This window comes from Poeciliopsis prolifica, unplaced genomic scaffold, assembly GCF_027474105.1.
Source record: "Poeciliopsis prolifica strain line A6 unplaced genomic scaffold, Auburn_PproV2 SCAFFOLD034, whole genome shotgun sequence".
Taxonomy (NCBI): domain Eukaryota; kingdom Metazoa; phylum Chordata; class Actinopteri; order Cyprinodontiformes; family Poeciliidae; genus Poeciliopsis; species Poeciliopsis prolifica.
Genome location: NW_026562409.1, coordinates 5,946,717 through 5,963,409, shown reverse-complemented (window position 1 = coordinate 5,963,409; position 16,693 = coordinate 5,946,717). Strand labels below are relative to the sequence as shown.

Sequence of the window (16,693 nt, the reverse complement as noted above, 5' to 3'; positions counted from 1 at the left end):
TCCAAATCAACAAAAGCAACAGTTCTTGAAAGACTTTGACAGCGTCTCAAACTAAATTCATCACAAAATCTCTGAGGTGAACTAAAAAAAGATGAGGACTCAAGATGTCCTCATGATCTGGTGATTTGAGATCTTTTGTGAGGTAGGTAGTAAATACTGCCAAGTAAAAATATATAAGATAAATTTTGTAGATGTGGTCTAATTCACCATGCAGGCTAATTTTTCCTGCAGTTTTTGTCACAGGCTGGTGGAGGCCGCTGGTTGGGTGGGGCTGCACCTTCAGCTTCGTGTAATGGCAACGGGAGATTCACCAACACATACAGGGTTTTTCCAAAGCCTCATAGAATTTAACTTTTATTGTTCCTTTTCACAGATATTTTCCAGGCCTTCCGTCAGGTGCGTCAGGCGCTGTCATATTTTTAGAGAGGAGCAAAGACCCAGTGTTTCCACTATGTCATGCTCACTGAGTAGCTCACATTATATTATTTTCCTCTACTTATAAAGTCCTCACAGCTCCCTCAGGATGGAACCACATCTCAGAGATCTGTAGTTTCACCATTCTGAAGCTGTTTTTTTTTTAAACTTATTTATATAATACTCTGATGCCACTGCTTTTTGTTTGCTTTTTAACTCTTCGAGGTTCACAGTTCATATGTGAAACAGAAGTGGCTTCCAGTTACAAAAACAGTGTAAAACAAATCATACTCCTGGAACTTTTTTTATTTTGTGAAGTTATAAATACAACTATGTGTATTGTGCTGGTTTTATGTCCTTGACCAACAATGTGGTGGATAATCATGTAGTGGAAAGAAAAGTGCTTTTCAAAATGTTTGAATATCAATGCACACTATCCACCAATATGCAAAATTTTGAAAATAGTAAAAAAAAAAATTCTTCTAAGTTAGCACATATAATCCCAATAAAACATCTGCACATGACAAAATGTGCAAAATAATAAAGCAAGCATTTACAGATGTGCTTCTTCAAAAAGACAAAAAATAAATAAATAAATAATCTTTGTTGCAGTTGCATCATCTGAATATGAAAATATTTAGTGGCTCTGCTGTTCTAGTAAAATCTGACCTACTTCATATTGGTTCTTTGTAACTTTCACTTTAATATGATTTGACCTTTGCTTTGTGTGTGTATTGCCGTAAGCCATATTTATTATATGAAAACCTTTGCTTTCAAGTCTGAATAGTCTTATCTTCACAGTACAAAGCAGCATGCTGCCACTGTCAATGACTCTTTATCTGATGCAAAAGGCACACGTGCATTCACTGACTTTATCTTTGTATTATTTATTGAGCCCAAAGATGCATGTTCTTTCAAGGTGAGTTCCAAGCTTAGCCCAAATATAGCTATACTTCACATTCTTTTCCTTATTTTAGTTGTCCACCCTTAACTAAAGTGTTGTTTCATATTATAAGCATTGCTTGTTTTCCCTTGATTTCACTGTTCTTATCTATATATCTTTTTTATTGCCTCAGGACTGTACTAACTAAAATTTCTCTCAGCATTTGCAGACATTTATGTAAATCCTCTTTCCTCTTCAGCACAGTATCTTGCAACAGCAAGAAGGCAAAAAACACTTTTATGTGCTAATGCATAGCCTTAAGCACCTCAGATGATAATGAGAAACAGACTGATGTATTGCATCTTGCAGTGTTTGTCTGTAGTAGTCGAAAGATATTCTATTTAATGATTTGATGCCAGTCAGTTAATTAGCAACTATGACTTGTATTTAACTGTAAGCCGCTCAGACTGTGCCTTTACTGGCTGAGAAACATACAAAAATAAAAAATATTCAGAGACGTGTGGTAAAACAATTTGAACGCATGTGGAAATAAGCAAAAGCGTTTCCCTTGGCGATAAAAATTCAACAGTTCACCACTCCAGATTAAATATTTTTTTAATACAGTGGAAACACAAATGAACTTCCATTTAATGGACTTGCTTTAATTGCAGTTCAGTTTGTGAAGGCAGTTATTAAGGAATAAAAGTGACGTCCCAATAATATTCACATTACACAGGGTTAGTCACTGGCCTAAAATAAAGAGCGAGGGAGGGAAAGACGGAAAGTTTTAGCTTCATCATAGAAAGCAGGTTATTCAAAAGTGACATTTTTCAATATATGATTTGAAGCAATAAATGATGTAGTAATATTAGCTTATATCCAACAATGAAACTAAGAATTTTGGGGTAAATTTTAAAACCCCATGTTGGTATTATGTTTTGGAGCATATTTATAAATTTGCTCATGCTCTTCATAAAAGAGCAAGGAAGTAATTAAATTCCAAACAGGTTGTTAATTTGACACCCTGAATGTTTTAATATAATTTAATTAAATCTGCCAGTTATTCTCTTCAAAAATAAATCTGAAGTGATGACCCAGACCTTGTTTTCCTCAGATAGATAATTATTGGTCTCTAATAAATGCGTTTGTGAATTTTTAACATGGAGGGATCTATGAGAAACTAAGACAGAAACTGACTAAAATTTATTCAATCTATACTTTGAATATATTTTATAAAATGTAAGTACTTGGATTTCAGCTGAATCATGCAGTTGGTTGGTGTAATATAATGGGAACAAATTTGGTTTTGGCTGAAAAAACTGTTCTTAGATATGAGTAGTCTTGACAATTTCTTGTAATATTTTAAGCCTGGTTTGTAATAAATTTATTATTTGTTTTCTTTTGTGGTAGAGGGTGTATGTGTGCTTTATTTTCCAGAAATGTTGTGTCTGGCCTTTTTAGATGAGCAGCCTTTTTATTTTATGAACTTTTTTCATGGGTCTGACACCTGTTCATTCTCAGAATTGGCATTCTGATTGAACTTGACACTTCTAGTTTTTTAATATGCTCTTTTCAACCGATGATTCACTTACACAGAATCAGCACCATGCATGTCAGTTCTATGCTTTCCACAAATGATTTGCCATATTGAAATATAATTTCACATAAATGGCTGTGCGGTTATGTGAAATTTATCACATTTCCCAAAATGTTATCATTTCCCAAAGCAATACTTGATCTGGTCAGTTAATGTTGAACAGCTGCTGTTGTGGCAATCTGACATGCCTCATCTGCAAAGAGAAGAGCCACATTTATATTTGTTATTTAGATAGAAACTCTTGTTCTACCATAATTATAGAAATAGTCAATATATCCACTTCACAGACGGCAGCAGACTGAAGTAGGAAAACACTTACCGTTTTAATAAACAGTATAATGGTTTCCATGGGTTTGTCTTTTTCTTTTTTTTCTGTTTTAAAACCAGAAGAGTCTGGTTATTCTTGGCAGTTGTTGCTTCATCTTGGAAGCAGATGCTCTTGTGTTTTCATTTCTTTACCACTTGAGCCATAAAGCATACATCAGGATTCCCACCTGGCTTTTGTTCACCCCAGCCAGCAGCTCTCCTCTCTTCACAATCTGTTTCATTCTCCTTCACCATCTCCTCCTCCTGCGTTCCTCAATTCATCTTCTACTTGTGAACTCAGCCAAGGTGACGAAACACATTGATGATTTATTTATGTTAGGAAACCCATCTTCTCCTCTCATGACTCTGTCGCTTTCTCTCCCTTTCTCTCACATACACACCTTCAGTCTGTCTCTTTGGGTGTTTGTCTATCTGTAAAACTCCATGTGACAGTGATGCTAAATGGAGTGTCCTCTCCTGTGTTGTGATGTGACTGAATGCACACGTACACACAAACATACTTGTAGACGCAGCTGATTCCTCAGCGTCATGCTGAGCCGATGGCATCCTCTGGCTCTCGAATAATTCATTAGATTTATTTATTTATTTATTTGTTATAAGAGCATCACATTTTAAACTGATTTAAAGTATAAAGATCATTTGCCCAAAAATAATGCATTTACGTGGTAAACAGATGTTGGCCCTTTAGTTCATGACATTAAACATGAAAATAGACGATACATTAAAGTCTGCAGAGCTTGTCTGTCTTCATAACAGCAAATTTAGGGAGAGCTAATTGGAATCTTGGACCACATGCTAAACAGGGATAACTAGATATACTTTGGTTAAAGTAAGCGTTGGTACTTTGACAAAAAAAAAATAAAAAAAAACTATTTAGGGATTATCAATAAGTAGTTTTCGTTGGTTTTGAAATTTGACGGCCTCTGTGATCTATTTTGTTTTCTTTGTTTTCATTAAATGATCAACTCTGAAAAGTGACATCTGCAGTGCTCTAGATGTTGTCCTTTGTTTTATCGTGACCTCCTGAAGGAGTCATTGTTGCTCTTTTGAAGTAATTTTGGCAGGTTGGCCAGTCCTGGGAAGAGAAACCATTGCTGGACGTTTTCTCCATGGGTAATTGCTCTAACTGTGGTTTGCAGCAGCATTAAACCTTTGAAATGTGGTCTTTAAACTTTCCAGAAAGATTTCAAAGACTTTGTTTTCTATCTGTTCTTAAATTTCTTTAGCTCGAGGCATGTTGCATTTTAGATGCTTAAGCTACTTCCTGTTGTCAGAGAGGTTCAACTAAATGAAGCCTGGCACTAGTTCAGTCTCGGAGTGGCTTGTGAAATTTGACCCCAAAAATATCTGTCAATTAGTTAATTCATAATTTAGCAAGAAGAGCTATTATTTTTACTAAGCCCCAGTCTGTTTGGAATAGCTTTAGCTTTCCTACTGTAATAATTGAAGACATATTTTCATGTTTGTCTGATATTACTGAATGGTCTAGAGACCAGAGAAATTTAATCGCAACAATGACAAATACATTTTTATGCCAACATATGTGCATGTTTTGAATTACTTTTAAATTATCCTTGTATTCTAACCCATGTCAACAGGGCAAAGCAATCACATGGCAGCCAGTTTTGATTGTACCCTGCATACCTCTAGCTTCCTGTGGAGGAAACAGGTGTACAAGATACTGGTTTACAGGAAGCCCATCCCTAAATTCATTATTACAATAAAGTTTTAATTTTCTTGTTTTACTGTTGATGCATTAATGACAGCCTGGTCGCTACTTTTTAATTGATACAGTCAGAGAAGTTCTCCGGAGGTGCTCATGTGGAGTTAAGTGTCAACATCGGCACCTGTCTTACCTGTCCACCCCATCTTCAAATTACAGCAGATACACTCAGTCAACTCACTCATCACTCCTGTCAGTCAGATAACCACCCATGCAGTTATAAGGTGTTCCTTTCCAGTGATCTTCCATTCATTTGTTTATTTGTCAGCGTTAGGTTTACAGAAGAGAGATTTTAAGTTTAGTGAAAGATGGTGGTGAAAGGAAAGAAAAATTGGCACTAAAAACAGAAGATTGACAGGAGTGGAAATGAGGGAGCTTGTGAGTTGTCAATTTGAAGTTTGGGATCTTAGCGTCCCACTTTGAAAGTAAAGAGAGCGTGTGAGAGAAGTAAAGGAAGAGATACTCTGAACACGAAGAAGGAAAGGATTTAAGAACTGTTTGTATGAAAAGTGGTGCGGGTTGAAATGGCTAACAGAAAAAGAAAATTGTTAGTTTAGAGAAACTATTTGGAAGAAAGATGGATGGCTGTTTGCCTCTTGAGCCGAGCTGCCTGTCATTACCTACCAAGCACAGGCAGCAGGTTGGTAGAGTCAGCCCTAATGAGGAGGCCGGTGGCTTGAAGCTGCATAGGCAGAGTGTCCATAAATTAGCCTGTCATTCATTGAATCGTGCCTTGTGGTTTTGGTAAAAAAAAATAATAATAATAATTCAAATACATTTTCATCATTTGTCAAAAATGTATTTGAGTAGAGCTGGGCTAAAATATAAACATATGCATACTGGCCTTATTCCAGTATGCATATGGAATAAGGCTTTGTGAGGAATCAATAAGCATTTTACTACCACTGCTAAACTGTTATAGATATATTTAGACACATTGAAAAGTATTTTACAAAGCTCAAATTTGCAATAACTTTCTGTTCTCATTCTTTATCTGACAAAGATGTTTGGTATCTTCCGAAAATGCACAGTCCGCAGTTATAAACATGAGGTATGTTTTCCTTAGTTTTAAACAAGATATGTTTTATTTTCAGAATGCCAGTGATGTCTCTTCTTGATGAAAATAAAATAAATAAAACTGTTTCAAGAAATTTATTTTCAGCTTAGTTGAACTAGATATGTATCATGACAGTGAGAAACTGAAAAAAAAACTGTTTTCTCAGTGAGTGAACATCACTTTTGCTTTTAGCTTGTGCTAAAAGCAAAACTCTTTGGGATAGATGTTATTGCTGAGTGAAGACTGAAAGACAGCTATGATTATTCAGAGGGAAGCACAGATATGTAGGAACTTACTTAACAGGAAACTCTATTTTGAACAAAGGCACAGTGAGAGGTGTGTATGTGTGATTAAGGCTCAGAGAAAGAGAGCAAGGCTTTTAGCAGATTAAAGGAAGGGTGAACATATTGCAGCAAAGGTACGATGATTTATTCCTTTAAGCTTTCAACGTCTGCCTGACCTGGAAAAGGCTTGATTTGTAAATAGGTGGCAGCCTTTTTGAAATCTAAGAGTTAAGGCGAAGATCTGCGTTATGTGGGGAAGATGAACAGAAATATGGTTATTACAACTAATGTGAAGTGTCAGAGAATTTACATTGTGAATTCCATTATTATATTGTGTTTTTCATGCAACAGTAAAACCCTGTTCTACATCAAACATCAGATGCATCTCTGCTCCTAATATCAGTGAAACAACCACAAAAATTTAGACATTTTTCTTACATCTGCTGATCTCAAAGTTCTCAAAGAGAAATGTGAATCACTTGGACATTTGATGTGGCTTCAAAATTATTAAGGCATCGCTGATTTAACATTTCTGTATTTCCCTTTCAAAGAGCATTGAGAGCCACTAGAAAAGGCAGCAAGTCAATAATACAATACAGCCTTAGACAGTGTCACTACACTTGTTTATCTCTTGAGTTCCAGATTATTGGTTCATACCTCTTTGATCTATTCATTATAGTTACATTTTATCTTTGTCAAGCTTAGATTAAATTATTCTGCCAGGGATTCATGCCAACTCCCAGAAGAGAGTCCATGTGAATAAAGCCATGATTTTATAGTGGTTATATATGAACTCAGTTTGTTCTGTTTGTTATTGCAGACTTGTTTTTCTGAGTGCAATAAAAAAAAAATGTATTGTCAATGTCGTGGATACATCTAAATACATGCAAAGCACTCACCCTGAGAGACATGACTGGAGCTTTAAGTAATAATACATTTAACAAAATCTACATAAAGAGTGGAGTGAATACAAACCTCTCTTGAAAGATGTTTTTATTACATTCATTTCTACTGTTTATTGCCTGCAAACTTCACCTTAAACTTTACCTGCGCGCTATCCCTGGCACAACACTCAATGCACCAATGTGATATATAATGCTCTCAAGCAGAAACCCCTGAAAATTTCTGGCCATGAGTTTGTGACCTTAATTTCAAGTGCACTTGAGTTATACAGCAGTGACCTTAAGCAGGTCCTTCATACTCAAAGACCCTCCAGTGTGTCTAAATTAAAACAGTTCAACAAAGAAAAGGGGGCCAAATGTTTCCATAATTATAGAAAGGACAGAATAACTGTTATTGCTAAGTGAGCTGCTTCCATCAAAGATGGCGCTCAATTGTTTTGCTTAGAGGGGAAGTTGATTTTCGTAGTACTTTACCTCAGTAAATGAAATAATCTTTTTTTTTCTGTACAAACTTTGGTTATTTTTGTTTGATAGTAATGTTTAATGCTTTGTTTGAAACATTTAAAAATGAATAATTAGCAAAAGCAGAAGATTTAGTTTTATTTCCAGTGTTTAAGTTTTTCAAAGTGGCATACTAATACAGTTTCATACTCTACTGTACTATATTTATCCTGTATACTAGAAGGGAATTTAGCATGAAGTGTGGCAAGGGATTTTTTTATGTTTCCACCTATTTTCATTCAGAACTTTAAACCCTGCATTTGTTTCTCATCACAAAGCTGAGACCTGATGACTCAATAATATTAAGTAGTTGAAAGCTAAAGAACCTAAGCTACATTAAAATCCAAAACTCCAAAACTGAATTCACATGATCATCGAATTTTGATCATTTCTAAAAAACCCAACAATTACATTATTTTTTTTTTTGTGCCTATGTATGTTTTACACACCCAGAATGCTCAGGGGTTGAATGTCGGTTTTTACGTATTTAATAAAATATTTGCGTGAACTCCACATACTTACTTACTTTCTGATCCTATTTTTGTTAAACATTTTTACTGTCTTGATTCTTTTTAAATTTGAAAATATAATTGTTTTTATACATTTATACATTCCTGGCTCATATTGTTACACAAAAGGTGCATGCCAGAAGTCTGTCAGATGAGCCTGAGAAGTTTGTGACCTTCTGTGAATGACTAATACTACTTAGTGTGTGTGTGTGTGAGTACATGTGTGCAGATGAGGGGGTGCACATAGAGAACAGAGGAAAGATGCAAAGATGCCCACAAGCCATATCTAAGCAGATGTCACATGGCATTAGTGCTGCATGACACAGTCTATCGGCATCATCCTCTCAGGTGACAGCAGAAATCTCCATTTCATGCTTTATCATACGTCCCACCTCCATCAAGTCTTAAACTGACTTTGTCTTGAACGGCTCTCTCCCATTTTGCTCCGACCTAACAAGTTTTCTGTGCTCTGCAAAAATATTAATATAGTGTATAGTGTTGATCTATTTACTAAGGAATGTGCAATGTAAAAAAAATATTCCTGATTTTACAAAGAAAAGAAATCACAAACGTGTGACCATTGTTTTATATAACCATGTTCTTTCCCCACCACCGTTTTTCCAACACTTTTATTCATTCACCATTTCTCTGTATAAAATTGCATTACAACACACCAATCTTTATTCTTTTTAGGTATAATTTTGTCCAGTAGCAACACATTAATCTTGGCATGCTTTCACCTGGGTTTAGCATTCCAGAGAAAAGTAGAGAAATGAACCCCATTGTGGATTGATAACACAAATTCATTAAACTTTAGAGTGACAGCTTGACCTTCTCTTCTCTCCAGGGTCCTTCACTCATCACCACAGATACTTGGCTCACAGCAACTCAGACAACTTATTAATGGTCCACCAGTGTCAACTTCACATTCATTGTCCTACATTTACAAAAAGAAACTACTGGTTGGGCATTTCCATCTGCACTTAGTTATGGCAGATGGTTTTGTTCTTAACTGGTTCCAAGCAGCTGCACAATACTCAAGTAAAAACAATGACAGTGTAGCAAAAGAAATAACATTTAAACCTTCATAAATGTCTTATGGGTGCACTGAAATAATTTTTCAAAGCTCCAATGCAGACAAGCTATTATACACTGCATACACCCTTGAGTCATTCTGTGACATTTAACAACAAATAAATGTTACGTCAGTGAAATTAATCACTAATATGTATTGATTATGCTCTCAGCTATTCTTTCTTGGATTTTGCTCAGTTTTTCTCCAACATAGAGTTTAGACCAAAATTATTAAGATATGTGTTTCACATAATATTTTGATCCTACCAACACTGGAAGCAATTCAAATGTTACGTAGCAAACCAGCCAGATGAATTTGATGAAGAATATGTGGAGTGAGAAAAAGATTAGGGTGATGGCAAAGAAATATTATCCTCAACATCATAGAGCTAACAAAACATAAACTGTAAAAGAAAAATGCAAGATGGCTTGTCGTGCTGAACTGTGAGGAAAAACATTTCCAATTATTTGCCTGAAAATGTATGAATATTTTTTAATTAAAATGGAAGCATTTTTATCGATGTGTTTTCTTTTAATACAATGTACTTTAATACTCCGATACAAAAATATGTTTCGTATCTAAATCTGCCAGTGATATGAAAAATTTAGCTGCCTCCTGCATTCACCAAGGAAATTAGTCAACTTTCTCAACTTTCTGGTTCATGACTTTTAAAAGTCATGAACCAGATCCCCTGAAATTATAAACTGAGCTTATGAATGAAGTTCTACCATGCATATGAACAGCAATTCAACAAAAAGGATGCAGGGATTGAATCTGACAGCTCTGAATTTACTCACAAATTTGCTTATGTAAAATCTCCATAGGCCACCTGTAAACGAGTTGTTCTACACTATGCTGTTTGGATGTTGGGTCACTTCTTTATAAGAGCAGAATTTCTGTATTCACGTGCTCAGCAGTCCATCTATTGAGTTACAGCAGCGCAGTGGGACCTAAGCTGTGCCTTTTTCCACAAACTTGTGGCAGACGAGAACAACACCTGTAACCATGGTGATCAGACCCAAAAAAGGGCGACTGCTGAAACCTGAAAATGTTTTGGGGACATTCAAATTACAAACTTAAGTGGCTCGACTTTTCAGGGGTTCTTTTTGGCTGAAAGAAAAAAGGGCAGAAAATTAACCATAACTACTGTGAATGGAATCACACTGAGTCAAAAAGTCAATAAAATGATCAGTTTTCACCACTAACAAATATACACAGACAAAAAAGAAAACTATTGTTTTGAGTTTTGTAATATTTTACCAAATGTTTCAAAAAGCAAACATCTAAGGGAAAAAAGATCATTCTGTTGACAATCTACTGAACTGTTCGAAGGGGTTTGACAAACACTTAGATAAACAAATGATGGTGATTCGTTTTGCAGCATGCAGTCCTCACAACTTTGACTTATATGGACAACTATTCTCTGACTTCTGCTGTTGATTAATTTGATAAGTATTTTGAGCAGTGGTGACCAACTTTTCCCAAAATGTTGTTCTTATTTAGGCATAGAGACAAGATGACTGTCATGTCAACAAGAGTAAATTCATCTCAACGCTGTCGCCAGCTGTAGCAAAAATCAAAGACTCAATTCAACTGACTTGGCTTCCTTAGATAACTTTTAACCTATAGGCTTTGTAACCTGAATGCATCATACCTGAACTACATATAAAATAAATTTGATTCATTTTACAAAAATGTCTGGCTAGTATAGCAACATTTTAAAAAAGAATAAAATTGCAGCTTGTTTTTTGTTTGTTTTTGTTTTGTTTTTTGCATTTTAACCTTTGATTAGAAATGTTGGACATTTAAAGTAACTACAACTTAATGATGCAAGGATATTTTGAATAGTCCAAACCACTATTAAATTACAATATGGTTACTTTCTAGTTATTGTTACAAAATATTTTTGCATCACACAAACTATTCTTTTTGCATCTATCCATTTCTTCAATCCTGTGATGCATTGTCAATTTTGCTGGAGAATTTCATACCAAAATGTTGTCTCTTGTCTCTTGCATGCCAATACAGGTATGAGGTAGCATCAACCTTTAAATCTATAATACCGTGATGGGACAATATCATAACACCCTTCATTATTCAGTGTTTATGGGGACCTGAAGATCTTTTTTCTGGACCAGCTAACAGGATCCTGTGCTTGGCATTATAGCTTTTGATTTGTTTTCTGCTGTCTCTTACTGTTCTTCCTTCTCTGTTGTTTTGCTGCACTTTTGGAAACACTTTGACTTTAAAAGTTCTGTTCACAAGCATGGTTGATATGCTCAGACTCGACCGCTGAGATGAAAGTATCCTTACTATCCTCGGTGGGAGTTGTGACACATGTAACAACAAAGCTGCTTCCAGATTGTGCACAAGCTCATGAGTCTGTTTTACCCCACATCGACTGCCTTTCTGATCCCTCCATCCTTTAAAACCATTTTTTTGTGGGGTAACAATTGTCCACAATTTACTGAGGTTTAACTTTCAGATGCACACAGAAATCCTGTGGTGACAGTCGATGTCTAGGAAGTGAATCTATGAAGATATTTTTTAGCTAGCAGTTCTGACATACTGGACAGGATGCTTCTATGCAGAGTTCCAAGGCTGAACAGTCTTAACCTAATGACGCATTCCAGCTAATGTCACATTTGATTATTTTACATTAATGAAGTTACATTTTTAAATCTGATTCAGCACTTTTTAAATAACACAACTGACCATTTTGTTCTATTGTTGTGAATTGGTTTTACTATTTATTTTGACCACTTACTTCTAGAGTTTTTAAAATGATAAGATATAAAATCAAGCATCAACAATGTTAGCACAGCATTGAATAAAAGCCAGTAAAGTTATGAGACTAATCTCCTTCATCACCTTTTGAATGTTTTGTTTTTCATCTTTAACTCACCATCCAGTACCATGGACAGCAGCATGCAAAAAGTCAGATTTAAATTTGATTGGAACACTGTGGGTGTTCAGTGTGGGCAATAAGACTTAGGACAGCTGTTTTTTATGTTCTTTAAAAAAAAAGAAAATCTCATTTACTAAGGAAAAGCATTGTATTTAAAACAATAAGAAAATCAGACAACACTGTTTAGTCTTATTCAATTACTTTTAGACTCTTTGAAACATGGTTATCCTGCACGATTTAGACAATGGGAGTTTATCATCTTAATTTTATGATGTTTTATATTTGATCATAAAGCCTAACAAATACATATTTGTCCTTCGATATAAATATATTCATCAATGAGCTTGAAACAACCGATAAAAAAATGTGACTGGTGATTATTTATATATTCTTTTTAAATTAATTCATTCACATTAAATCAAATAAACTAAAAGCACATGGGTGAGAAAGTGCAAGTGACACAAAATACAATCTTCTCACGAAACATGTGAAAGAAAACACGGTTGGAAACAAATCAGTAGAGACAAAAATTGAACCTAACCTCGAATAGCAAACTTCAAATATGTCCTTGATTTATGCTTTTCTTTCATAAAGATTTAGACTCAAATCTTGTTCTGACAATTATGTTTTATGTCATTGCAGCATTTCGAATGTCTACTAACGAGATGTGTCTGGTGTTTATCTTAGAGTGATTAAAATGTTACTTAGAAAGTGCTAAATTGGACTTTTGTGACAGTTTATTAGGAAAACTATTCAGTAATTTGTTTTAGTGTTAATTAAATATATTACCTTAAGTGATTTGACTTGAATGCACCTTGGAGTTAAAGTAGGCATCCTGAAAGGAGTCGTGTTCTCTTCTAAATTGTCTCAGAAAATCTGGCCTGCAAAGGTATGAATAAAGCTTTGAGCTTCATCTAATTAAAAGTGCAGCCCCAAACAGTTTCTTCAAAAATGCAGCTCACTGTATAAGATAAGGTCCCAAAACAAACCAATTTACTGCAGCTAACCTTATGATACAGGGAGAAACTGACAGAATCAATATTACAGCAACGTCACCAGGGATAAGATGGATTTAGGCTTTTTGTTAACATATAAAAACACCTTTGAAAATAAATTTGTAACTGTTTTTTTTTTGTTTTTTTTTTTTTTTATATTAACTGTTTTAAAATTTGTACTGATGTGCAGCTGTGTTTGTCTTCTATCCTTCAAACAAATAGGCTAGAACAAATCATTTTGGCTGAGGCTCGCCGATGTCAGGCCTGGAGTCGTTCCCGTGTTTCTAATTAGCCCTGGCTCCGACATGCCAGCCCGCAGGCCGGCGGTTGGCATGAGGCAGTGGGACAGCCCAGCTGCCCCTGTATCCCTTGCTCTGCCTCGGGGAGAGAGATTTCTGGGGCCACTGCTGCCTCTGTGAGCAGCAACGAACAGGAACCTGAATCGGAGGAGAAAGGCGGCTCACACCCCATGTAACCCTCTGTCAGAGCCAATATTTCATGGTTTAAAAGGAACTCTCCATCAGCAGTCTGATCATTACAACCTGTCCCTGCTGCCATGCGTCACTTTCACACTTTGTAGTGCATCTGCAAGCTGAGGTACATGACAACAAACTGGCTAGGAACAAGCATTGTGCATTGATTAGCAGTAGACAAGTGTGAAATTAGACAGAGGCAGGTGAGACACGTTGGACACAGAGAATTCAGATGCAATAGAAAGCCTTCCTCTGCAATGACGGCATGAGCACAGCAACTGGCATTTTTGCCAAACCAGCAAATGTAAGAAAATGGAAAATGTGGAGTGTTGAATTTGAGGGGGCACAAATATAGATGGATGTGCAGTTTGAGGAGAGAGTGGTCCACAGAATGGGAGGGAGTTTGCAAAGAGGGGAGAAAAGAGAAAAATGAAGGGAATTTTGAGATGAAAAAGGAGAAGTTTAATAGTGTAATTAGGTTCCTGATAAGACCCTCGATGATTGGCTTTGGCCCGACTCCGAGACAGCTTAGCATTGAGCCCAAGATCCTCATAGCCTACCATCCCTGGTGGAAGTATTCATTCCCCTTGAAAATGTGTGCATTCTGTCATGCTCCAATTACGAATGGTTTGAAACATTTTTCATGAATGAAAATATGAAACTGTGGCATGTATTTCTATACAGCATCCCGACACTCCCAGGACAATACCAAATAGTAATCACTATATGGCTTTCTTCCCGTCTGTCTTCTCAGGCAAATTAGTGCTTGACTTCCTTGCCCAGCCTTTTAGCTTTGGTGGAAGAATATGCTTTAGGTGCCACAATAATTTAAGACAATTCTCTGAACTCTGTCAAATGTTCAAATGATGGGTTGTTTTATTTATATAACTATTAGTTTATTTGCTAATGTTCTCTAACAGAACAGCTGGCTAAATACTGTGATTAAATTTCAAGCAGGTGAAGGTACTGTAATTCATTTAAGGGTATTAGAGTAGAGGAGACTGAATGCCAATGGCTGCCTTACTTTTCAGATTTCCTTAAAAAATTATTGACAACAATGTATCTTTTTCCTTCCACTTTACTACTTTGCAACTAGTAAAGAGAATAATTGATGTTTGTGGCTATGTGGGAGAAAATATGCTTAGGAATACTTCTACAAGGCATAAGGATTTTAGACAAACACACAGACCTTTTTGTACTCATTTGTTTGGATCTGGCTCCACTGAAAACTGAGTCAATTCCAAACCCTGGGATATTTTGTCAGCTTCACCAAAAAGACCCACCAACAAGAGAACACACTGAGGAGTAGCGAGCTGGCAAGAGAGATGGCTGTGAAAAACCATCACTCGCAACCACTCTCACTTACACACTGTCATGCACACAAGGCAGCTGGAGAAGTGCAGACAAATCATCTTTTTTTAGGAGCACAAATGGAATGTTATCTCAGAAAATAATGTTTTTTCCCTCTTTATATTTAACAATCCTCGGAGATGCTTCTATCACCACTCATCTACACTTTTTTTTCCTATATCAACAGAAAGATCATGGGGGCATCTCAAACCTACAGTAATGCCAAGTCGGTCAGGTTTGTGGAGTGCCTATCGAAGTCAAGGTAAAGGAGCTTACTGGGATGAAGAGGGGGGAAGAGGTAGGACAGGGAGAAAGGGATGACAAGGAGAGTCAGAGCAAAGAGAGAGCGAGAGAAGGAGCAGACAATTGCGCTCAGCTCCTCTCCAACAAACCCATTCCTCGCCTCCTTCAGGCAAAGCGGAGTAGCGGCAGCAGCGTGCGGATTTTCACTTGAGAGGAACGCGCATCGGTGGGATATTTTGAGTGGATTGGTGACCAAACATACAGAAAAGGATACATACAGAAAGAAAAAAAAACAGGAGAGGAAAGAAGACGCCAAGTAGCGACTCTGGCATATTTTGAGGAAGTCTCCAGGTCGCACCTGCGCGCCGTGCGTGTCCTGTCTCCCAGGGGATAAAAGTGCGTACAAATTTTTACGCCGACTTTTACGCAAGGTGACACACCGAGCAGGAGGCAGCCGGAGACGCTCCTGGAAGCACGATGCTGATCGGTAAGTGTTGAGCACCTTGTGACTGCGCCGAGGCAGAGATCTCTCCGTCAGATGAGAGGGGAAAAGCCGCGTTTTGTCGCCGCTTTCAGCTGCTGCTCTGGCAGCGGCGCGAAGACGAGAGCAAATTATCCCCCCCAAAAGTGGCTGAATATAAAAAAATGAGGATTGTGCATATTGATCTTACAAGCTGAAGAGTCACAGTGAGTCATTAATAAAGTTATTTAGCTCATCGATCATAGCAATCGCTCTGGATTATTTGCAAGTTTTATGAAGCGTTGTATGCATCTTAAATCAAATGTCTGCTCCGTAACCGGGTTTTGACGCCAGAGTAACATTATTTTCACCTATCTATTGTTGAAAGTTGTGGTATCAGGGGAAATAACACTGGACACGAACGCAGCAGAGATTTCTTCTTTAAATCATTGGGAGAAATCTGACCAGTTCTCAATGGAAAATCTGTTCGGGAATTTCACATTGAAGCAAACTTATTAATGATTTATAATTTTCTAGAAGTTTATAAGTTTGGAGGTACAAACGGTAAAAAAAATAAAATAATAATAATAATAAAAAAAGAGGAAAGTAGATAGAAGCTGCAGCTGAACATTTAGAAGCTGTAAATAGCTCTGAGCAAGGATGCTTGAAGAAAATCCTCAACATCTCCAAGGATGTTTACTTTTTTATTTTCACTTTGTTCTCTCTATTTTGAGTACATTCCGTTGACATTTTGCTTTTATTTTCAGACTTGCTTGCATTGCATAGTCTTCCTGCTGGGTTTCAGAATTGTGATAGAATTTTTCAAGGTTAAAAAAAAAATTGCAGAGCAGTACATTTATATACCAGAACATTTCTTCACTTCATTTGCATGTTTAACTCCATCTTGTCTCAGATTATGTGAGAAAATGAAGGTGTATTTATCGTTTGTGTGGGTTGAGTTAATGGACCTGCTCTGCTGGGCTGATTTATTT

General features: G+C 36.5%; 1 protein-coding gene across 2 annotated transcripts in view; it reads left to right on the top strand.

Annotated features, from left to right (window-relative positions):
* The window catches only part of znf385c (zinc finger protein 385C), a 123,648-nt gene that overhangs the window by 53,944 nt on the left and 53,011 nt on the right, over nt 1–16,693 (top strand). The window contains exon 1 of one of the 2 annotated variants that reach the window (XM_055052202.1): nt 15,043–15,728. The exons of the other annotated variant lie outside the window; for it this stretch is intronic. Coding sequence (XP_054908177.1) covers nt 15,719–15,728 — 10 coding nt within the window. The 5' untranslated portion in view covers nt 15,043–15,718. Of the gene's footprint in view, nt 1–15,042; nt 15,729–16,693 lie in introns of those variants that run through there. 2 annotated transcript variants of the gene reach the window in all.